We start from the raw sequence: 25,859 nt of genomic DNA on the forward strand, positions 1-25,859 counted from the left end.
GAATTAATCTATAATCAGAGACATTTTGGGAATCTTTTTATAAAAATTAATAACGCAAATATTGTTATTTTCGTGTTACTAGGTAATACGTGAAACATTTACTTCCATGACTTGACATTTTAAATTAAACAATAGTAATAAATACATGTAGGTTTGCTCTGATAATATAAGCCGACCGCCAAGATTTGATTCATAAATGTTCATTCAAGGAAACAAGAACTGTAAATGTTTCGTATATTTGCATATTAAATGCACATTTAGTCCCACACAGACAACTTGGTTCGTTTTACTCATGCATCTTATAAATAAGACGCAATTAACTTATGCTTTAATTGGCGATTATTGCAGTTGTCAATTTAGCTATGCATTATTTAACATTTTGCCTTCACTTTATTTTACATTCAGTAACATGCTACTAGAAAAATAAGAGAGCGCACACATTACGATAGTTTTCGTTTTAGCTTACGCACTTTCTTATCTTAATTAGTACAATTAATGGTGTTGCATGCAGTCGTTAGTTACATAAACAAATTACTTTAGTTTTTACATTTGACTGAAAATTACGAAGTCGTACTTGTCAGCATTGTTATAAAGGACACAGCGAGATATCGAAATTTATTGAGTATCATAAAAGTAATATTATAAGCATGCAACTTGTAATAATTATTGGAAATTAGTGAATAAGGAATAGGAAAGAAGAGGGATTTAAAATAACTCATGTTTATATTCACTTACTAGCTTCCGCCCGCGACTCCGTCCGCGCGGAAAAATTAAGAAATATTAAAATTTATTTTTTTCTACGTATTTTTCCGGGATAAAAAGTATCCTATTTTATGCCCAGGATAATAAGGTATAATTATACCAAGTTTCATTGAAATCGAACCGTTAGTTTTCACGTGATGTCTTCACATACAGACAGACAGACAGACAGACAGACAGACAAAAACATTTTTAATCACATATTTGGGTTTGGTATCGATCCAGTAACACCCCCTGCTATTTATTTTTTCAATATTTTCAATGTACAGAATTGACCCTTCTACAGATTTATTATATGTATAGATTTTGTAATGTCATCTGACAAAATATAACCAGAGAGAATCGTACTCACTCACTGATGTACAGAGTTCATATATTTTATAGAGATTCTACAAAAGAAGCCTTGGCGGTTTTTCACTACGCTAGAAACAGCAACTTTTGAATTCCAAAGCAAACAAAATACATTATCTGTTATTTATGGTAGACCCGCAATAATATTCTCTAATCTTGTCCACAGAGCGCATCTACAAGAGAAATTCCTTTCAGATTTGCGTAAAGCGCGGGAAACATACACGGGTTTGGAATTATCGAACTATTTGCACGCAATGCGTCGAAGACTCGATGACCCAGGCGTACTATCGGGAGATACGATACTCAACTTATTGATATCGTATAGGGAAATACAGGATTATGATGCGATCGTACATATTGTGGACGATCTCAAGACCATTATGAATAGGAAGAACTATGTCAATATGCCGATTATTAGGTTCATGTATGCGTTCGCTATGAATAGGTAAGATAAAGGTCCATGATTCTAATAACAAAGGTAGACTGATTATTGCAAAATAAATGGGATATTAATTCCAAAAGTTATAGAATAAATTTTATCTTGTCTCTTTCAAATCTTTATTAAACTTAGGCAAAGTCTCTCTATAGATAAGTTATACATTTTTAGGAGAAACAAGGAAGGTGATAGGGAAAACGCTTTAAAAGTATGCGTAAAAGCATTGGAAAAGAAGGAAAATAGATTTCCGGACATGTTGTGTCTCTGTGGGCGCATTTATAAAGACAAATTTGTAGAATCTGAGCATACTGATATGGAAAGTTTAACTAATGCTATCCATTGGTAAGTTAAAAGAGTTATTTTATTGTGCTATGTATTTAAATTTAATGTCAAATAACATTATAAATGTGAATAAAAACTTCATAGAAATGGATAAGGTAACTTGATTTAAGTTACATACTCTCAAAGATTTTTAGTTCTTCAACAAATTGTGTAAAAATACCTCAATTAATGATGTTTACTAAAATTCTTTTACTTTGGAAAAAATCACCTTTATATATCTATCAATCACGGTACATTTATTTTGTCATAAGCCTATATACTTGTATAACATTTATAGGTATAGACAAGGATTCGAGGTCCAGCCAAATGAATATGCCGGAATAAATTTGGCAACACTTCTAGTCATTGCTGGGAACGATTTCAAAGATTCCCAGGAACTACAGCATATAGGTAATATACATATTAATATGTACTTAAATATTCATTATATTATTGTATACTAGCTGTTGCCTGCAGCGTGGCCTGCGCAGTCAAAGTAAAATAAAAGCCTATTTCACACTCCAGCCTCATAATCGGTGTGTTTCGACGTGAAAGAAAGACAAACAAACACACTTTCGCAAGATAATTTTAGAAAAGATAACAATGATTAATAATTTTCAAGCTTTTGGTATTTTACATAAATTATAAATTTCTGTTTCAGGGAGAATATTAAATCATTTAATAGGTAAAAAGGGCAGCTTATCGTCCCTCAAGGAGTATTGGGATGTGGCGACATTCTTCGAGATCTCAGTTCTAGCTCAGGACTACGTGAAGGCGATACAGGCCGCTGAGTGTATGTTTAAGTTGAAACCGCCGAATTGGTACCTGAAATCCACTATTGGGAATATAGAACTTATTGACAGGTAATGAAAGATTATTTTTGTTTGTACTAATATTTTTTCTTTTTGTTGTATTGCCCTGGGTATTTAATATTTATTTACGTTGTAACAAATCAAAGTTTGTTCAGATTATCTATTTACAATAAAATTAATAGTAGGTAATACAAGTTATACTAATTTTGGGTTATGGGATAACTGTGAATGTATTTGTAAATCTGTGTTATAAAAGCTTTTAAATATAAATTTATACTTGTAGTTTATACTTATACTATATTTTGTACTTATATATTGTGAAATAATGTTCACAGATTTAGAAAAAAGAATGAAGATACGTCACCTGAACAACAAGTCTTCTCGTTTTGGATGGAATTTTTCGTCGAGGCGACTAAAAGCAGCTGCGATAATATTATTAGATTCCCTGTGAGTTATTGTCAATCATCAATACATATAATAAAATTCTAGAAAAGCGGTGTCTGTACAATGAAAATATGGAAAAAAAAATTAGCAGGTGTTATTACTAAATCGATCCCAAACCCAAAACTGTAGTTAAAAAAATTTTTGTCTGTTTGTCTGTTTGTCTGTTTGTCTGTTTGTCTGTATGTTCGTGCACGCTAATCTCAGAAACGGCTTATCCGATTTAGATGCGGTTTTCACTAATATATTGGAGTAATCTTCATTTAACATTTAGTGTTTATTTCATGTCAATCGGTTCGTAAACAAAAAAGTTATGACCATTTAAGTATTCACGGCGAACATTTGCTAAGGCATTCTATTTATTGTACACTGTACAGTGTACGATATAAGTTATCTGTTACAGTTATTCCTATAAATGTCCAGGTGATCATATCGAAAGTCCCCAAGGGTGGGGGGGGGAGTGGGGTAAGCTGTAGTAGTAGGGGGGAAGGGGTCAAATTAGAATTATGTTTTTTTCTAGGTAAATTTTATACATAAAATGTCCTTTAAATTATGTCGATTGTCGTATTATATTTTTAACTCCCGACGCAAAAAGATGGGTGATGAGTGTTTGACAACTATATGTGTATAATACAATATGTTTGTGCTACCGTAGCTCGCTAACAGGTAATCCGAATTTGATGCGGTTTTTTTTTGTTAGGCAGCATATTTTCAGACGCTGGTTCTTAGATTAAGTGTACCTATCAAAATAGGTTCATCCGTTTATTATATCTAGGTATATAGGGGTAAAAGTGAAATGAAAGTGAACGACCAAATGAAAGTAACAATAAGTCAAATTTTATCAAAATCGGTTCATCCATTTATTTGATATAAGTAGGTATAAAAGTGGTAATAAAAAAATGAATTTTGTCAAATATACTCAAGTGACATATCAAATGAAAGGGCATGACGTGTAAAGTATCATTAGACATATTTAATCAAAATCGGTTCATCCATTTATTATACCTATATATATGGGTAAAAGTGGGAATGAAAAAAACGAATATTATCAAATATCAAAGTGCATAACGGGTGAAGTACAGTTAGTTATATTTTTATCCAATTCGGTTAATCCATTTATTAGATTACAGCGGTAAAAGTGGAAATGAACAATAATCGAATGTGGTCAAATAATATACTCAAGCGGGGCATATGAAAGGGCAAAGTGTGAATTACAATTAGTCATATTTTATCGAAATCGGTTCATCCGTTTATTACATTTAGGGCACTTTAGGGGCGACAGTGGGTATAAATAAACCAAATGGAGCATCAAACGACAGGATATGACGTGTACAATGTACATATAGGTACAATTACGTATAGATATGGTTTACATCAAAATCGGTTCTGCCATTTACTAGGGGTGGAAAGGAAAGGGTTAAAAATCTGTGAAAGAAGAGGAGATATGGGAGCGAGAGGATAGCCACACCCTGGAAATTTTGAACTCTACTCAAAGCCACATAGGCCTGGCCCTTGGAATTTTTTTTCCTAAATATACCACTTCTTTTGCCACTGTGGTCCATTACAATTTGGGCACGGTTACGGCCCAAATCAATATGATGTAGGAATGTAATATGGAGGTACATTTGATAGTTCGGTCTCGCTCACTTGAAAATATTACATGAAAATAAGAAACAGAAGTTTAAAAATTAAAAAAAAATTCCAAAGCAACGACGATAAAGGAATAAATCATTTTTCAAACTTCCCGACGATCTTAAAAATTAAGTACCATTCTAAAAAAAAATATTTATAGAGGTATATATGATATTATATTATGATAATGTTGGCATGGCAGCCCCGACGACTTTGTTTTTTTTATAAATATTTAAAATGGTATTTATTTTTAAAGATCGTCGGGAAGTTTGTGAAATTATTTATTCCTTTTTCTATGCACTTTTCTTCGTTGCGTTGGTTTTTTTTTTTTAATTTTTATTGCACGGTCTAAACGGTTTAGTTACTACAGGCGTGAGTCAGGAAAGATCTGATTTGGATTTGGTGCTGGATTTGATAAGAACTGAGTATCGATTAAGCTGATCAGTTGCTGCACGAAACATTGTTAATAACATCCATACAAGGAAGGAAGAAATTTGCTCGCCTCCCCCCTGGTGCTTAAAAATAATAATATGACATAATGTAAAAGAAATACATAGAAAATTAATAAGGCATTTATTTTTTTTATTTTTTAGCCCAGTTCGGTAATAAATTTTACTATCAGTTCTTTTAATTATTTATGGTAGTACGTGTTTACTCAATAATTAAGTTAATTAGTAACTACTATGCAGTCACTATTCCACGCGGACGAAGTCGCGGGCACAGCTAGTTAAAATTAAATTCGTTAACATGTCTACGTGATTTCACTCTTTTATTGATTTACGGAGATTTGATTGTATTATTAAATCAGTTTTTTTGCCTCTAAGTTTCACAGCCTCTATTTTGTTTTATTGTTTTAAGCAAGACACACTGGGCTCTATGAAGACTCTTTTCTTCTTTCATTATTTATTTTGTGTCTATTTCATACCCTATAACATATTTTAATTTTACTTCTACAGGTAGTAATTCTAGAAACAACGAAAGAGTACATGCCGTCTTATGTAAATGTGAATATGGGAGCGGAACAGAAATCTGTAGAGATATTGAACCTTTGTCTTAAATATATGAGAGGGGAATGTCGACAGGTTCATAGATGGCTCTTTACTTCGGATATGATAAGGACGTATAGGTAAGCTTGAGTTGTCCTATAATTGTAACAAAAATTACCTAAATTACTTAAACAATAGTTATTGTTATGAAGTAGTGTTGTATTCATGGACAATCAAACAAATGAAAAAAAAAAATAACAATATTATAAATGATCTTTCTTTCTTCTTTCAATCAAAAGTACAGTTGATTCTGATTTCTATTTTTGAATATTTCTTATTTAATTGACGTTAGAATCTTTTGGTATTCTAGTACAGTCCCCAATTGAAATAAAATTCATTTCCGTGGGACTCACCTCCGCCATACAGACAACTGATATCCACTTAATCGGCATGTTTTTCTGAACACAAAAAGTGCGGTTGTCTTTTCCTAGGGGTATGGAGGGGGGAGCTATGACGTAGCAAAGGTGGCCGTCGGGCCGTTCTATTGTGCGGTATATCTAGATAACTACTGGACCGATTTACTTAAAAAGGGTGTCAATTGAAAGATAATTAAATAAACATTATTTGATTCCTAAGATTCATTAATGTAAAACTAGTACCAACTGAAATATTTTCAAAAATCAACATTTTATGAAATACATATTTTTTTTAAATGTAAAAATCTCGGTAACCGTTAGAATTATGAGAATTTAGCTTATTATAAAACATATAGCTACTTTTATCACCTTTCTTATGAACCTTAAATAAAGACAATCGAGCAGTAAACAACGAAACTACAGCCTATTAATTGAGCGTCGGTAGCGCCAAATTAGCCCTTTTTGGTATGAATCATCTTGAAATTATCTTTAAATATAATAAAATCGTAGGAAAGTTAAAACTGTACATGGAATATTTGTTTAAAATAATACTCCGGGTGTGATCTACAATTGTATACCGAAGCCAAAATTATATTTTTTAGAATTTTTGTCTGTTTGTCTTTATGTCTGTCCGGGCTAAACTCAAAAAGTACTGTATGGATTTACTTCAAATTTGGAACAGAGATAGCTTGAGACATGAGGAAGGTTATAGGGTTCGTTTTAACCCGGAAATTCCATGGAAACGGGAACTATGCGTGTGTTTCTTTGACTATGCGGGCGAAGCCGCTGGTAAAATCATATAATTCTGAGTAAAAAGTAGTTAGTTATGTCAATTTTATTTATTTTAATTTCCTATTATGTGAGTAGAAACGTATTACATAGATAGTATTTTCAGTGTTTTTTTCTAATGTGATCAGCATAATAAATAGTATAGGACAGCGCACTTAACTTGGATATTAATAATAATGGTTTCTAGTAAACTCAATACAAGGATAAAATTAAATAAAAAATGTTTTTATCTAATTATCATCGTCATTATTTTGATCAATATCTTCTACATAATAAGACTGGTTAAAACATTTGTATCGGACGTGGCATATCCCTTCCAAGCACTTTTGTTTCATGTCACTACATACAAAACGGGATGAACGGCAACCAGCTTTACATTGTTATGATAATATCACTTCGATAAAGACTTTGCTGATGAAGTAATTAGCAACAGTTTTTTATCCTCAACGTTTCAGCTAGAGTCTATGGGTTCAGAAAGCGTGAGTCTTGCTACGTTAAGATGATTCATACCAAAAAGGGCTAATTTGGCGCTACCGACGCTCAATTAATAGGCTGTAGTTTCGTTGTTTACTGCTCGATTGTCTTTATTTAAGGTTCATTAGAAAGGTGATAAAAGTAGCTATATGTTTTATACTAAGCTAAATTCTCATAATTCTAACGGTTACCGAGATTTTTACATTTAAAAAAAATATATATTTCATAAAATGTTGATTTTTGAAAATATTTCAGTTGGTACTAGTTTTACATTAATGAATCTTAGGAATAAAATAATGTTTATTTAATTATCTTTCAATTGACACCCTTTTTAAGTAAATCGGTCCAGTAGTTATCTAGATATACCGCACAATAGAACGGCTCGACGGCCACCTTTGCTACGTCATAGCTCCCCCCTCCATACCCCTAGGAAGTGACAACCGCACTTTTTGTGTTCAGAAAAACATGCCGATTAAATGGATATCAGTTGTCCGTATGGCGGAGGTGAGTCCCACGAAAATCGTTATTTGAAGACTTTTTTACAAATGGGTCTCACACTATTCTACATTTCAGCAAAAATAATAATTACATATATTATGTGCGTATATGTGTGGTTTAATTGAACTCGGATCATAGGATAAATAGGTATGAATGTCCGGTAAGAAATAAGCCTAATCAATATCTATTATTCTCACAAATTTCCTTTCAGTTTATACAAACGAGACGACAGATGTCTCTTTCTATATGTGAGTGAGAACTCAGACGATTTTCAAATATTCCTGCCGTCGCAAATGTTCCGGCAGCGCTTGTACGAATTTTTGGGAGAACTCACGGCTGACCATGAGAAAGTAGCCGATTTGGATACTAGTGTGATGCAGGATCAACTGAAGGTGAGGAAATTCTTAATGGCATGATTAAAATGATATTTAATAACTCAGGCCCCGGAACCACAGGCACAATAGAAAATCTATTGTGTCGTGGACCGATCGAGCCACTTGGGGCTCAATGGGTTAATGATACTTATAATTCCTATCTTAATTGCAAGGCTGTTTTAAATGCGAGGTTGTTGTATAATATCTCATATTTTTGCATTAGCACTCTTTGTTGAAGTACAACTCGATTTAGGAAATTATTTCATTTTATTATTATAGATTTAAAGTCCTCTTACTGTAATTGTGAAAACAAAGCGCTTCTAAAATAAGTCTTGTTGAATAAATCAATATTTGACTTTAACTTTTTGAATGATCCTATCCGTTCTATCTCTCTTTTAACTTAATTAATTTAGTCAAGGAATTTTATTGTTGCTTGAATCAAGATGCTATACCATATAAACGAAAACAATAAATCCACATTTCAGTTCGAATACGAGCTAGACGATTGCAACAAGCGTGTAGTACTCGGTAAAGGCACGTACGGCGTGGTGTACGCAGCGAGAGATCTGAACACGCAAGTGCGTATCGCTGTTAAAGAGATACCGGAGAAGAATCTGGGCGATGTGCAGCCGTTGCACGAGGAGATATTGTTGCATTCGCAGTTGAGGCATCGGAATATTGTGCAGGTAAATATTTTTTGTAGATTTGTAAAAACTCTACAGTAAAAGAATATTTTATTTGCCCTTATTTTTGTGGTCGATGTTTTTGAGAAATTAGGACATAATTCACAATACTAGTCTAGGGCGAGATGGAAGATTAAATTTATTAAAAACACAAATAATTTACCACAGTAAAAAAACCCAAAATATCCATCTTTTCACAAACTTAAAAAAACACATGCTCATACGATATAATTACACATATCTTAAACTAATTATACCTCTTATTTTTACAGTACTTAGGTTCAATATCAGAAGACAATTACTTCAAGATATTCATGGAGCAAGTGCCGGGAGGTTCGCTGTCCGCTCTGTTGCGGTCGAAGTGGGGGCCTCTAAAAGAAAATGAGGCCACTATTGCGTATTATACTAAACAAATTTTAGAAGGTAAAAATAACAACACTTTCGATTTAGAGAATTTATAAAACACTATTTGCACTATAAATTCTGTTGGTCGAACTAATGATCATTGCTATAGCTTCAGTGATGTACAGTAGTCTTGTTAAAACTTCCCTTAACCGTTAATCCTAGGTTATGCATGATTTCCATGGTTTCGAAAGATACAAAAATATATTATACAAATAAAAATATACTATACCATCAGCAACGTCCAAATATTAGTTTAAAATTGACTCTTGGTTCATTTCTATGACACAATGTTAAACCTTAAAAATACTTAATAGTGATGCCTTATAACCAATTTTGCATACCTTTTAGGGCTCAAATACCTCCACGACCAGAAAATAGTCCATCGCGATATAAAAGGCGACAACGTACTAGTGAATACATACAGTGGAGTTGTTAAAATATCAGATTTCGGCACTTCCAAGCGATTGGCCGGATTGTGCCCGTCGACTGAAACGTTTGCGGGTACTTTGCAATATATGGCGCCTGAAGTTATCGATAAGGGACAGAGGGGTTATGGTGCTCCGGTATGTGTGTTTTTATTAGTTTGTACTTATTTATTTTTATAGATATAAAAAGAAGTATTTTTGCTTGAGTAAAACATAATTGTTTTTGTGTTCGTTTTAGCCGCGTAGGTGCAAGTTCATTTAAAACAATACTTTTATATACTTTCATGTTGTGAATAGAATGACCTTCTAATGTTCCATAATAATAACTTTTTTAGATTCAATGTGTCTTGTGTGTAGTTTATATAAAACTAGTGGTCCGTCCCGGCTTCGCCCGTGGTACATATTTAGCAATAAAAGGTAGCCTATGTCCTTTCTCGGGTATCAAAATATCTCCATACCAAATTTCATGCAAATTGGTTCAGTAGTTTGGGCGTGATTGAGTAACAGACAGACAGACAGAGTTACTTTCGCATTTATAATATTAATATGGATTATTCATAATGTTATAATTTTTCAGGCTGACATTTGGTCATTAGGTTGTACTGTGGTGGAGATGGCAACGGGAAATCCGCCGTTCATGGAATTGGGATCACCGCAGGCAGCTTTGTTTAAGGTACTTTTAAACTTTTCTTTTTTTTAAACTAATCAATTTTCAACTTTTTCTCTGTAGCTATGTGTATTAAAGCTTATATTTCTAATTTTACTTACTAATTTGAAGTATTACTAGAAAACAACATAATATATTATTGACGTGATAACGTCTTTAAAATCGTTTTAGTCGGGTGACATGTTCAGAAACTTGTGTCACACCAAAACCTCACGAGCGCGATCGCAGGTATAACGAGAGAGAGACGGACACATCTCCCGTCTCATCTCGAGCGTCTCATCTCATCATAAGACGTTATCACGTAAACATCTCGATCGTAAACCTACTTTACAAACAACCAATTTTATTTTTAAGTACGAATAAGTTTGAAAATACGAACGACGACGACTACGACATGTCTTAAATAACCTATATAATCAAATTATAGGTTGGCTATTACAAAATGCATCCCGAAATTCCAAGTGAGCTAACGCAGAAAGCGAAGAACTTTATTCTGCGATGTTTCATACCGGACCCGGAGAAACGAGCCACAGCCGCTGAGTTGTTAGAAGATCCGTTTTTATGCGAGTAAGTTATGTTATATTTATTTATTCTTATATATAAAAATGAATCGCAAAATGTGTTGGTAAGCGCATAACTCGAGAACGGCTGAACCGATTTCGATAATTCTTTTTTTATTATATTCCTTGAAGTACGAGGATGGTTCTTATGTAGAGAAAACGTAAACATGTACCACGGGCGAAGCCGGGGCGGACCGCTAGTTAATGATAAAATGACAAGGACATAAATTAAAAAAATGCTTTAGTAAGTTGATAATGTAATTATTGTACATTTGACATCAATTACTCGATTGTTAAGGGGACAAATAGAGGGAAAAGAAATACAAAATGAGATGATTTATTTTAATTAAATTAGATATGATGCGGTAGTATTGATCAAGTGGCGTTATTCACAAATAATTAATTTAAATTAGGAAGAAAAAAACGAGCAGTCGTCTCGGCAACAGCGTGGACTACAGTCGCAGTATATCCGTTCCCGCTGACAAAGCTAGATCGACTGTCGCTCAGAAGAAGATATCGGAACCCAGTCTACCCGGAAACTTGCCGAGTTCACCGGAAATCGAGTAAGTTCTAGAATATTCTAGTAATTTTGGCCAATTCAGGAAAAGCGGGGATAAGGTAGAAAAATTTGAATTGGATTTTATTTTGAGTACAGCAATAGAAAATTGTTCAAACTTGCATGTTTTTACTTGCATATAGAAACACAGAACACGATATTGGTTCTTATTACACATACATACAGTGGTGGTCATATAATTAAGAACGCTGATACAAACGGAAGATTTTTTCAGACTAAGATGCATAACTAATTTCATGTGATTATTTTTATTTTTCTCGATATAGAAATACTTTTCCAACAAATCACTGTATTTATTAATACACGTGATTAGCCTAAAAATTAATAGACAAACTTTTTACACTACTTCTAAACATAGTATTCCTATTTACTGGCTGGTCACATAATTAAGAACGCTAAATAGTTTATACTTTTATTCAGATTTGAATAGAGAACACTCGACTTGATTTATGGTTGTAGGTGTATTTTGGCGCCATTAAGAGTTGCCAAAGATTAAAAGTGATTACTTCGTATTAAAAAAAATGGGAAAAAATAAAAGTTGCGATAAATCTACTAGGGAAGTTATAATAAAACTTCGCGGGAAGAATTGGTCTTATAAAAAGATAGCCGACCATCTGCAATGTTCAAAAACTATGGTTTTCCACGCCATAAGGCATTTTGATACGTATCAAACAACTTCGGATGTCCCACGTATGCCAAGACATAGAAAAACAACTCCTCGGGATGACCGAAACATCGTCCGTATAGCGAAACAAAATCCTTTTAAAGGGTCCAATGAGCTGAGAAAAGAATATTTCGGGGAAAATAACCCTTCAGCAATCTCAGCACGCACTATTCGAAGACGTTTGGTAGAAGAAAAATTGCATGGTCGGATAGCAAGAAAAGTACCCATGTTGAAACTTTGCCACAGGCAAGCCCGTCTTAGATTTGCAAGAAAATATGAAAACTGGACTGTGCGACAGTGGAAAAATGTACTTTTCTCTGACGAAACGAAAATAAACAGAGTATGTTCCGATGGAAAACGTTATGTTCGACGTCCTCCGAATACAGATTTCGACCCTAAGTACACGAAAGTTACATTAAAACACGGTGGTGGGAATGTGAAAATTTGGGGGTGCTTTTCTGGACATGGTGTTGGTCCTGTAAAGTTGATAGAAGGTAACATGGATCAATTCCAATACAAAAATATACTGGAAGAAACAATGTTACCTTATGCTGAAGAAGTTCTACCGGTTATTTGGACATTCCAGCATGACAATGATCCAAAGCACACTGCACACACTGTAAAGGAATTTCTAACAGCGCAGTCAGTTTCTGTTTTGGACTGGCCAGCTAACAGCCCTGACCTAAACCCAATAGAGAATCTGTGGTTCGAAGTAAAGAAAAAGGTTTCAAATACACAGTGTCGAAGCTGTACGACGTTTTCTTAGAAGAATGGAACTCTATTTCTCTAGCAAAATGTCAAAAATTAATAGAGTCAATGCCTCGCCGGTGTAAAGCAGTAATTAAAAGCCCAAGTGGACATGCTATTAAATATTAATTTTAGTTAAAAATGTATTAACTTGCTTTATAAGTTTTTCGCGCAACGTATTATTGTATTTTTTTTAATGAAAGTGTCATACAAAACAATTTCCGAGCAGATAAATTAATCGTTCTTAATTATTTGTCCAGCTTCACTATTATTTAAATGTGTTGCTTTGGTAAAATAAATTATTTTTCAAAAAAAATTGTAGGCGATTTTATTATTTATTCTTAAACTTAGTTGCTCTATTAATGTGGCTATTTTATGACATAACTAGTTGCTTCTCAGAAGGTGTACATCTCTGTGTATGACATTAATTAAATAAAAATTTCTAGTACTTCGAATCGTTCTTAATTATATGACCACAACTATATAAGGTATAATATTGCACTCTTACAAATGAACTCTAAAAAATTATTCTTTCACACAACACATTTGTTTGGACTTTTTTCTTAATTATAACTAATTGAGCATTAAATATACTTTATCTCCGCTCTGATGAACAACAAACCTAAATATTTTACGCATGATATTGCCAATTCCTACAATATTAGCAACCTGCATGTAACAAGGTAACAACGGTTTTAAGTTCAATTTTTGTTTGAATATAATATCGATTTGGATAAAGGTGAGCTTTGATCAAGTCATTTGTTCATCCATAGAGATACATAAACGACCTTCAAACCTCATACATAAGGTGGATTTTCGGACATCGACATAGTTTGTGTCTAATACAGATATACAATGTATTTGTGCGCTTTGTTTATGGGTTAATGAACTGAACACCATTTATGAACCAGTGTACGGTTTGCAGTATTACCAATACAAAACCATGATCCATAATTAAATAATTTTGCTTGTTCTAATCAATGGAGTGTTTTATTTCTATACTATAATATTTTTGGTTTACAACTTGGCCTCTTGCTGCTTTTCAGCAACTGCCGTCTAAATTTAACTTAACACATGAATTTGCAAGCGTATGAGTTTTGATTTTGTGTGTGCTCTTTTGTGTGTCAAGAAATGCCCTTAAGTAACGAAATAGTAAATTATCAAGCGATCCATATAATTATATTACATCAATTTCATACCGCTCTCAGAGGCTTTGCACTAAACACTTAAGAAAGTGTCGTGAGTGTTGCACTTTCACTAAATTTCCGTTGTACAAAAAAAAATAGTTACTCGATTTCGAAATTGGAGTCACGACAAAGCATAGCCGACTCACGTAACCCCTAACATGGAAATGCCACGTGTGCCACTAAGTGTTGTTTGTTTTCCCACAAAAGGGTTAAAACGGTCCGGTCTAACCCGACAATCACTAGGACGGCGTCGTCAATGCTGTCACCGATATTGATATACCCGCCGGACTTGTCGAACAGCAGGTAACATATTGTTTATAGCACACTTCATGTTTGCACTTGACTTGGTTGCTGGGTAGGGGGAGTGAACAAAAAAGTAAAAAAAAAAAACGATTAATGTCTTGATATGGTCTCATGAAATGTTTTTTGCGAACACATAATGTTTCTTATGTATAGTTGAACTTGTAGTTGGTTTGCTCAATCTCAAATAAATGTATAAATTAGGAAAATATCTACTTAGATATACATTTTCTAGAAGTTTTAGTTTAAGTGTTAATTATGTAACTTCCGAAACGTCGGATGATATTAAGAATTTGTCTGCTTATCTAAATTTTGTTTTATGTTTGTTAGAACTTAAAATCGTTACTAAAACTAGTTGTAGTTATAGAATTTAATAATTAATTTATTTTAGAAAACACGTTGATAGTAGATGTAGATGAAATTAGTAACTTAGTACTTTTCTATTCATAATTCAAAGCTTTGTTCATTGCTGTTTTGAGTTATGTAAAACATGTAAAAAATAGTCACTGAAAATTAACATGTTTTGCATCTCTCATCCAATCATTGCATTTTCATTGCTTTATCTTATTCATACGAAAAGTTATGTATTTCCCTCCCACATGAACATGCTAATAAAACTAAATAAATTACATTATTAATACACTTACAAATCCGATCAATTGCATGTCATGATAACATTGACATTAAATTCTAATATTGTTAACACTTACTAAAACTATCTGCAACCTTGTAAAGAACATGATACTTTATTCTAAGCATGATTTAAAGTCCAAATGAATATAAGACACAGATAAATGTGTAATAACTATATCCTTATATAAATTTTATTCTTTTAGTACAATGCCGAACACTCCATCTACTGATGACATGGATAACAATGACACTATATTGAATAGGCGGAGTTCTTCAGGTGGTCTTTTATCACCAGAGGTATGAAAAAATCCCTATTTTTCTCTTGCTATTATTAAATTATACTATGCAGTATGAAATAAAAACGAAAAAAGTAACATTTGAGCGTTAATGTTGTTAATTGGCTCTTTAACTTTGAAACGACCTCATGTTTTTGACTAACTTAAAAAAAGCTTCATTTTATTTGTGAATACATATTAATTATTCGTTTTTAATAAAAGAAATCATTAAAAATTGTCATACTAAATAAATATGATATCAACAACGTGATTTTAAAATTGTATTCTTTTTAAGGTCGATATGACGAACGTGCCGCGATCATCAATAGACATAGAGCACGATGGGTTTTATCTCCTAAAGAAAGATTCACAGCGCCGTCTCACTCTCTCGCGTGTGTTAGAGCAGGACAGCGAGAAGATCTGCTCAAAATGGATGACTAGTATACAACAGGACTTTGGAAATACTGTGTTGACTATGGTAGGTCATTTTTAGGTTATTTGTTTTCTTTAAGGTGAGGAAAGATAGTAAAAAAGTTGTGTGTTTTTATAAATTTACGTCATCAATTTCTATGAAGTTGTTTTACGTAAGCAAGTTACCAACGTAAAAAAAAACTTGACAAAAATTTATGAATCAGATTTGAGCTATCAGAATTCCGAGTTATTATATTTGCATTTTGCAATGTTGTAGAATCTTATTTTTGGGAACTTAAAAAAGGGTCTATTATTTAAAAATAAAATACTTTAAACAATATATTTCTTCCTCAGAGTCACTTAGAAACCCTGCGATGCGCGCTCAAAGAATACATAATGGACCAAAACAGAGCTGTCATAGAGCAAGCTATAACTACCCTCAAGGAGGATTTGGACTTCGACTCCAATGCTATAAACGAGCTACATTCAGCAATATATATGTTCCAAGAGGCAGTTAATGTTGTATTGAGAATGCATAGTATCAAACCACATTGGATGTTCGCGTTGGATAATCTTGTTAGGAACGCTGTGCAAGCGGCCATTACTGTTTTGTCACCAGGTATGTAACTAAGGAATTTGGTATATTTTTAGGTGGTTGTTAGATAATTTTGCATTACCATAACGATATTAAAGTGTTTATTCGCTCATAACTAAAACACTGTCGAACAATATTTGGTCTTGTTAGTGAAAATATTCATAGGCAGCATCTGAACAAGTTTCACTTCTATTTTAATTTTTGGACAACCATTCTCTGTTATAGTTCCATTTAATCTGTATTAGTGTTCTCATTATTTTCACATTTAATGAAGTGTAATATAACAACAGGTAAATATTTAAAAGTTCGATAATCTTTATTTCCTATAGTGTAATTTTTTTGTAATAAGATGTATAGTGCAAAATTTTAATGTTATAAGATTCTTCTAAATTGTGTTATACTAACAAATTTTATTATTTTCTCTATTAATTTCCAAAAATTCCTTGTTTACAGAATTAGGCGCAAATCTAGCGGGTCAAGATGGGCGCCGGGAACGCGGTAGCAACGAAGGGGCAACTCCTTCTGCATTATCCACCGCTACTTCTACACGAGAACATCAGTTACACCAACTAAGACATGAGAATCATAAGTATGAACATTATTTTATATTTATATACACTTTATTGCACACACAAAAATTTTGACAAAATCAGGATAATATACTAAGCAATTGGCGGCTTTATTGCTTAACAGCAATTTCTTCCAAGCAACTAAAAAGAAAAAAGAAAAGCAACAAGTCAATACAATTACAAAATTGGGAAGATAGTAATAATAATAATAATAAATATTTTATTTATTTCTCCTCACAATTCCCAGTCACAAAATTAATCTACATGCATACAAAAAATTATAAACAATAAGCTGGAGTTGGAGGAGCTGGTGTCTGAAATGGGTTTTAACCGGTATCACAGATCACCAGGTCCCCGCCCTCGGAACCAAAAAACACTTACAAAAATAAGTTTCACATACATAATTCAAGAGTTTGTGCTTAGGTAGTGAGAACGACATAAGTTTATTGTTATTTAAAATTTAAAAACAAAAAAAAATTAAAATAATATACCTACATATGTGTTGTGTGAGTGTTGTGTGTGTGTATGTGTGTGTGTGTTGTGAGTGTGTGTGTGTGTGTGTGCGCGCGTTTATGTTTGTGTGTCATAAATATTTTCCAATTCATCCATTTGTTTATTTATATTCTAAATAAAATAATTTACACTGAAAGCAATTTTATCATTTTACCTACTGTAATAAATAATTTATTATTATATTATTAATATTAATTTCATATTTACTAACATCACAATTTAAAGCAAGTTTTCGGTAGCAGCATAATCCAATTTTTGAATCCATTCCTTTACCACACGTTTACATTTGTCAGTTGTTAGTGAAAAAATTGAGAGAATTTCGTTTAATTTATTGTAGATATTAGGGCCCTGGTAACAAAAAAAGCGATGTGAAAATTTTGTACTAAACTTATTTGTTTCACAAATTTTGCCCCTTCTGCGTGACGCGTTAGCCCGCTCAAGGCTGAAGGTAGTAAGAGAATGTTGGCGTACAGCTGTGTGAAGAATAAATAACTGTCGTACAGTTAGTACCCTGGTCATCACATAAACGTCCTTTGTAGGGTGAAAGAAAGGCAGAAATTTTATAACTTTTAAGACAGCTCGTTGTGCTCTTTCTATCTTAATAAAATAAGTTTTAGGAGCACCACCCCAAGATGTTATGCAATAGGTCAACAGTGACTGGCATAGGGCTTTATATACTGTTATAATGAGCTGTTCATCAGTAACATGTCTTAAATTTTTGAAAATTGAGATAAGCTTACGGGTGCGAGTGGCTATTAAGTTAATGTGTGATTGAAAATTCAATTTATCGTCTATAATAACGCCCAAGTATTTTATTGATTCAGTACTATTTATTCTAGGACATGTGCAGTTTGGATCATTTTTGTTACAAGAGTGTGAAATTAAACTATGCATATCAGTTTTATCAGTATTTTTCATAGAGAAAGTTATATACTTTGTCTTATCGATGTTTAAAGTTAGGGAATTTACATGTAACCACTCAGTAACTTCATCAAGTCCTTGTTGGGCATTTAAAAATACTTCATTCCACGTATCACCGCTGAATACCAAAGATGTGTCATCAGCAAAGGTAATGATTTTAGCTGATGGAAATTTAAGTTGACACAAATCATTAATATAGACGAGAAACAAAGTAGGGCCTAAAATACTGCCCTGCGGGACGCCATAGTTGATAGGAGCCTCATCACTGGTAACATCGTCAATTATTACACATTGCGTTCGATCAGTCAAATAGCTTTTGAACAGATTCAATTGTATATCCCTAACACCTAAGCATTCAAGTTTGTTTATCAAGATCGGGACAGAGACTGTGTCAAAAGCCTTGGCCAGATCCAGAAATATTGCTAATGTTTTCTTCTTTTTATCCATATTAGTCACAATAAAATTTGTAAGTTCGTGTACAGCATCAGAAGTCGATTTGTTAGCTCTAAAACCGAATTGAGCTGAAGACAAAAGCTTATTCTTCTCTAAAAAGTCAACAAGCCTTTTATTCATGACTCTTTCCAAAATTTTTGACAAAGCTGGAAGGATAGAAATTGGCCTGTAGTTATTAACACAGTCCCTGTCTCCGCCCTTGTGGATTGGATGGATTCTAGATTTTTTTAAAACTTTAGGAAATTGTCCTGTCGATATTGACAAGTTACAAATATATGTTATATGAGGAGATAAAATTTCACAGAAATTCTTTAGGATATTGGAAGAAATCAGATCGAGACCAACAGCGCAATCACTTTTTAGATTCCTTATTATAGATTTGACTTCATCTTCAGTGGTAGGTAGCATAACAAAAGAATGGGGGTTGGAAACATGTGCTGAAGAGCCTGTCCGTCTGATATGTTTGTTCAGGTTTATTTTTTCTGCCAACTTTTCGCCAATATTAACAAAGAAGCTATTAACGTCATTTATAGATTGCTTAGAGTTATTGCTTAATAGGAGTTCGGATGAATTATTTTTAATTTTCGCTGTATTTGTGATTTCTTTGATGGCTTTCCATAGTCTTTTATTATTATTTTTAGCATTTTGTAGTTGTAATTTCTCGTAATCTCTTTTTAATTTTTTAATCAAAGACGAACAAAAATTTCTGTATCTCTTATAAGTAACTTTTAAGATATCGTTATTTGGTTCTTTTTTAGTTTTTTTGTATAGGCTATCTCGATTTTTAAGACATTTTAAGATTCCTTGTGTCATCCATGGCTTAAGAATTTTCTTTCTCTTAGACTTTACGGTCTTAGTAGAGTTCGCAACTATCAGAGTTCGAAGACTATTTATAAAGAAGTCAACAGCATCATCTATATCCGGAAATGTGTAAAGAGGTTCAAAATCTGTTTCATTTAAATCAATACCTAATTTATCATAGTTTATATGTGTTACATGTTTACTGGGTTTTAAGATTTTATTTATGGAAATATAAAGAACTACACTGTTATGATCAGTAAGAGATGTTGGAAGTATAAGACAATGAGCAGCTAGTTTAGTTTTAAGTAAAATGTGATCTAAGCATGATTTATAGCGAGTAGGAAGAGAATGAGCCGGTTGAATGCCATGGAATGCTAGCATTTCCAAATAAGTGAAGGCGTTTATATCCGAGCAATTTTCGCTAATGTCAATATTAATGTCACCCACGATTATTATATTCTGAGTGGAAGAATAATTCATCAAAATGCTGTTTAGAGATTGAATAAAGTTATTTATATTTTTATACCCTGGAGGTCTATAAATAGCAATAACGATAGTATTACGATCTGGTTGAAGAATAACACAGTTTGCGTCCACTATTTGTGGTTCCGATACCAGAGTAACTAATTCATTTCTATAATACACCACGACGCCTTCGTTTTGAACTTTTGAGTACGATTGTTCGTACTAGCGTGATGGTGGTACCCTTCCATAATTGGTATATTATAATTAAGTGACAGCCAACACTCCGTCAAGACAACATAGTCCCACAAAACTCCACTGCTGGAAAGAATCGCTAATAGACCATCAAAATTACAACTTAAGCTACGTATATTTTGCTGGAAAATTTTTAAACATTTTTTAGAAACTGGAAGGTGAGACCGACAGTCTTCAATATCACACATAGTAGATTCAGCTATATTAAAGGAATCTATGTCTTTGTGTATTTGATTAACATCATCGAATTTTAAATAAAATGATATAATACTGATTGTTCATTATATAAAAGGGCGTATACGATTTTTTAAGACAATACAAAATAACGATACCTTCTACATTTGTACATAGAAACGTATATAGTGTATTTAAAATTGGGGTTTTTTTAATTGCGACAAAGAGAAAACCTAATATTATAGCCTTACAACAACAAGCAGTTGTGTCTAAATTAGCTAAGCAATATTTACTTTTTTTTAAACAGATTATAAAAGCGGTTGTATTGTAGTGGAAGTGCAAATAACATTCAGATCCACAATCAATATAAATGGTAGTTATGATGTAGTACTGGAGGATGAATTTGGTGTCGTTTATAAAGTGATAAAAATATGTGTTTCTGTAGATAATTAATGTATAATTAACATGTGTATATGTTATGTGTTTGTTGAAATTGTTTACATTCATTTTAGTAATAAATACATAATAAGTTGAAAGAAAAAAATAGTTTACAAAATTAAAATATTTAAACTTTACAAAAATTAGTCATTTTGATATACATAAGGATGTTAGAATATCTTGCGAGTTTACGCGAATTGCTTGACTACCCTCCTTTTTCTTCAAATAAACAAAACCTCGGGATGTCCAACAATAGCTATAGTTATTGGTTTTTGCAAAATCTCGGGCTAAATAAAAAAGGTGTCTTGTTTTTGCGGTAAGAGATTCTGACATATAGACCTGTTTAGACGGTCCTTCAATTTCCAGATTTGTAGAGTTGAAGAAATTCGGTTTATTTATCTGATTATATTTTTTCAATGACTGTAAAAATCTTTCTTTAGTTATAACTGAATTAAATTCAACTATCAGAGATTTCATGCCTTGTGAATTTGCTTTAGTACGGAATACATCAAAGATATCCGAAGGAGCGACAGGAACACTTAGGAAGTTGCCCGTGTTGATAACTATTTTAAAAAGGTCTTCTTTGGATTCCGGTATACGTGAAGGTATGTTTCTCAATTCTAGGCTAGCTCTTTTTTGATGCCTTTCAAAGTTTTCGATTTTATCTACGAGCATATTCGTGTTATTAAGAAGTGCTTTCTTTTCGCTTATTAAGGTATTAAATTGTTCTTTTAAATCATCGTATTGTTTTGAGATGAATTCCGTTGTCTTGCAGAAATTTGATAGTGATTTATTCATTTCTTCAAATCTGTTAAGCAAGGAGGCATATTTCTTTTCTTGTTCATCTTTAAATTCCGTAAAAACCTTTTTAAAATATTCCTTTAAATCACTCAATTCCTCACCGTGCTCCAGTTTGCGTTTACGTCCTTGGCTTATATTTATAGTTTGTCTCCCATAAGACGGAGTATTTGAGTCCGATTCGGTATCACATTTTGATTTAGATGAGCCAGTTGGTGGTGTTCTTTTAAGGGGCATTATGAGGCCCAAAAAATAAATATATAAAAAATAATAAAAATAAAATATAAAAAATTCAATATATTCTGTTGGGGCTAGAACTCGCTTTCCTCAAGACGTTGTCTCGTCCGTACTGCAGTCCAACTAGCTAAGACGACATTAATGGACTTCGTGAATTTTTTGTACAGTTTTTAGCGTTTTATCTCTTTTACTGATGTTCTCCTAGTACATTTAGTAGTATAGTGTACACAGAAACAAAAAAGTTATTGTATTACAAAAAAGTTATTAAATATTGCCACGTTTAATATGCTCTTATACTTAAAGAATTGCTAAAAACATGTCTCTATCGAAGCTTATAAGCCAATGTAGATAATAAATTCCACTTCTTAAACTTCTTGTATATTACAAGTAAATAACGCAAATATAAGTTATATAAATTGTATGAGCCTTAAATTATTTCGTACTTATAATAAAATCTTTATGTTTCGTTTACTAAAAGAAATACTATTTTATAGATTACAACAGGAATTAATGGACAGCTATCAACAATACCAATCGTTGCTGCGGCTTATGTTAGAAGAGCAAAAGGCGCAGACACAAATCATCAGAGAATTTGTTGAGAAACGACCTAGGTAATTATCAATTGTATTATCTCATTTGTTACCTACTTAAAAAAATGGGAAAACTAAAATCGTGAATTTCAAATTAAATTTGAATACAAAGCTTAAAAAAGCTCATCTACACTAATATTATAAAGAGGAAAACTTTGATTGTTTGTTTGATTGATGGTAACGAATAGGCTCATAAACTACTGGACCGATTTTAAAAATTCTTTCACCATTCGAAAGCTACATTATCCACGAGTAATATAGGCTAGGTTTTATCCAGGAAATCCCACCTTTGAGAACGCGGGTGAAGACGCAGGCGGAAAGCTAGTATATTATACTCTTATTTTTTTAATATTCAAAGTATACATAATGAGCGTAAGAGCTTATTGAAGATCTGCTAAAACGTAACGTGAATTTTAATTGTTTTGTATGACGAGTTATCAGTATTATTCATTTAGCATGATGTTATATCTTGAAATTAAATTTAATTGTTTTTACAAAGATTTAATTTTCTACTGTACTAATAGATATAAACAATATTCACAGAATACACAGCACAAGAGAAGACGATTACGACGAAGAACAATACGAGGTGATAAAAGAATGGATGACGTCACGCGGCGTGCCCGAAGAAGCTTCTAGAGCATTAGCTTGTCAAGGGTTTTCATTGGGTGATCTGTTGGTACACGCACAAAGAGAGGATATAGCTAAATTGAATCTTAAGTAAGTAGTAATTAGATAAATTATCGTTTGACTGCATTTTATTTAGTATAGCTACGAAGAAACTTCTAGAGCATTAGCTTGTCAGGGCTTCTCATTGGCCGACCTGATGGTAAACGCACAAACAGAGGATATAGCTAAATTGAACCTTAAGTAAGTAGTAATAAGATCGTTTTCGATCCTTTGATTCAATTTGAATAAATATAGCGACTTGAATGGCCCGAAGAAGGTTCTAGAAGGGTGGCGTGTCATCACTTCTCATAAGTTTGTACACGCACAGATAGAAAAATAAAGTTTTACTTAATTATTTAGATTTTATAATGTATTTCAAATACAGTCATTTGAATATGTAAAACTTGACGTCAGAAATGTGATATGTAACTATTTTTAAGAAATATCATCATCATCATCATCAGCCCATATTATACGTTCCCACTGCTGGGACACGGGCCTCCTATGAGGGTACAGGCCATAATCCACCACGCTGGCCAAGTGCGTGTTGGCGGATGACACATGTCGTCGAACTTTTTAATTCTTCGACATGTCGGTTTCCTCACGATGTTTTCCTTCACCGTTCGAGCAGTGGTGATGTTACAACATGCGCAGATAAAATGAAAAATCAATTTATTTCCTGCACGCTCGCCTGGTCTCGAAACCCGGACTTATCGATTCGAAGCCCGAGGTCTCATCACTGAGCCACCACTGCTCTTTAAGAAATATATTAAGAAATATATTTAATTCTAAATATTATTTCACAGAGGTGGCGTCGAGCTTCGCATATGGCGGGCAATCTTAGAACATCGACTGCAAACAAACAACAATATATTACGCCGTACTAGCAGTACTGAAACAGACATGGACACTAACTCCATAGTCGTAGTCGAGTGTCAGAAGTGTAAAACTGCACGTACACTATCTAATAACTCGTGTAGTGCCAACCCTACTATAGTCATACGAGATCAAGTTAATGGCAGCGATACAAATGAATACTTTTCAGGCAATGGCGGAGTCGATATTTGACTATTGCGAGGGTGGTGCACTCTACAATAAGCGACGTTAAGATAATTCTAGAATTCTCGATTGTGACAGCCCTAATCGAATGTATGGATTTCTTGTTAGATTTTCAGAGCTAAAATAATGCCTTCAAAATATAGGGATGTTATGTTTACAATATTTATTTTCTCACTACAAAAATTATGTATAATAATTAATTATACAGTATTTTAATTTTAGTTTACCGTTGTGCCATTCACCAATATACAAATTCATAATAATAAATTAATAATGTAAGTTTTTCATAAATTTTCATAGTTTACACAAGAAATCTATAGCACATTTTTCTCAAATATATGTGATGTAAATAAAATTAACGCAATAAAGATTGAGCAATAGCTTTGTAGGTAATCAATTAGGCACTAAACTTATGCTAAATTAACACTAAATCCCCATTTACATGATGCCATTTTCTTGTACATTCAAGGGTAATAATAATTGAATGCAATACTTTAGGCGCAATAATTAATTTTAAATAATTGTAAGCAACTGTTTAACGCATAAGTTATTCAGTTTTTTCTTACGAAAATGGAATAAAAATACCAATTATAACTTCAATTTAATTGTAACAGGCAAGAAATTTGCATTGTGTAAATGGGCCTCAATAATAAATGAGTTAAATCATAACCGCTTGCGTCGCTTCAAAAATAATAATGAAATAATGAGTGTGTCACCCATATTTATTTTACGTATGTTATATTAATGTTTGTAGGAATATTAAAGATGACCACTATTTCGTTCTTCATAGAATATCTATATATAATTTAATATGTCTAAGTGTCGTAATAAATATAAGGAACGAATGAGCTCACTGAAATGCTATAAAAATCTCACTTATCAAGAACTTAAATGAAAACAAAGAACCATAGTTTTAAAAATATACACGGCAGTTTTTCATAAAGCTGTCAAGGGCTCAGCTTGCCCAGTCGAGATAATTAAATGTACAAAAAATATAAAAATATGTATCAGAATAATTTACCTATTTCTACTATGGTTCAAAATGATCATGTGTGTTTAAGAAATTAGATGGCACTATCAACGCTTGATTTCAATCATAATTAAAAATGTATGGAATTTTTATCAATTACACCTTGAATACAAACTATTATAGTTCTTCATATATCTTAAAGATTTAAAAGAAAGTTTACGAAATCTTGCTCACAGCAATCCAATCATATTTAAAGCATGTACAAACAAACTATGGTAATATCATAAATAGTAATGTTAGTTATATTGTTAAGTTTATTGATCTACGGTGTATACGTTAGAAATAATAGAGTTTATATCAAACGTTAAAATGTGAACAACTTTATGAATAACACAACTCCATTAAACAACTTCTGAAGTGTTCTTTTGGTGTCATGTGGGGATTTTTATGTCAGTTTTTTTAAAACAGTAAAACTGGCGACTAGGTTATTTTGGCGAGTAGGAAATTTTGATTTACGATATTTAAGCAGACT

At 32.7% G+C, this 25,859-nt stretch overlaps 1 protein-coding gene across 1 annotated transcript in view; it reads left to right on the top strand.

Moving 5' to 3' along the window:
* LOC123693588 (mitogen-activated protein kinase kinase kinase 15) overlaps positions 1 to 25,615 on the top strand; it is a 28,626-nt gene extending 3,011 nt beyond the window's left edge. The window contains exons 5-25 of the mRNA XM_045638751.1: positions 1,277 to 1,555; positions 1,718 to 1,888; positions 2,166 to 2,278; positions 2,529 to 2,730; positions 3,015 to 3,126; positions 5,709 to 5,878; positions 8,127 to 8,307; positions 8,775 to 8,975; positions 9,245 to 9,395; positions 9,726 to 9,940; positions 10,380 to 10,475; positions 10,897 to 11,036; positions 11,443 to 11,592; positions 14,412 to 14,507; positions 15,341 to 15,434; positions 15,708 to 15,890; positions 16,178 to 16,442; positions 16,872 to 17,007; positions 22,534 to 22,650; positions 23,173 to 23,349; positions 24,105 to 25,615. Of these exons, the coding sequence (XP_045494707.1) occupies positions 1,277 to 1,555; positions 1,718 to 1,888; positions 2,166 to 2,278; positions 2,529 to 2,730; positions 3,015 to 3,126; positions 5,709 to 5,878; positions 8,127 to 8,307; positions 8,775 to 8,975; positions 9,245 to 9,395; positions 9,726 to 9,940; positions 10,380 to 10,475; positions 10,897 to 11,036; positions 11,443 to 11,592; positions 14,412 to 14,507; positions 15,341 to 15,434; positions 15,708 to 15,890; positions 16,178 to 16,442; positions 16,872 to 17,007; positions 22,534 to 22,650; positions 23,173 to 23,349; positions 24,105 to 24,366 (3,511 nt within the window). The 3' untranslated portion in view covers positions 24,367 to 25,615. The remainder of the gene's footprint in view (positions 1 to 1,276; positions 1,556 to 1,717; positions 1,889 to 2,165; positions 2,279 to 2,528; positions 2,731 to 3,014; positions 3,127 to 5,708; positions 5,879 to 8,126; positions 8,308 to 8,774; positions 8,976 to 9,244; positions 9,396 to 9,725; positions 9,941 to 10,379; positions 10,476 to 10,896; positions 11,037 to 11,442; positions 11,593 to 14,411; positions 14,508 to 15,340; positions 15,435 to 15,707; positions 15,891 to 16,177; positions 16,443 to 16,871; positions 17,008 to 22,533; positions 22,651 to 23,172; positions 23,350 to 24,104) is intronic.
* Positions 25,616 to 25,859: the final 244 nt, after the last annotated feature.

This window comes from Colias croceus, chromosome 8 (genome assembly GCF_905220415.1).
Source record: "Colias croceus chromosome 8, ilColCroc2.1".
Lineage (NCBI taxonomy): Eukaryota > Metazoa > Arthropoda > Insecta > Lepidoptera > Pieridae > Colias > Colias croceus.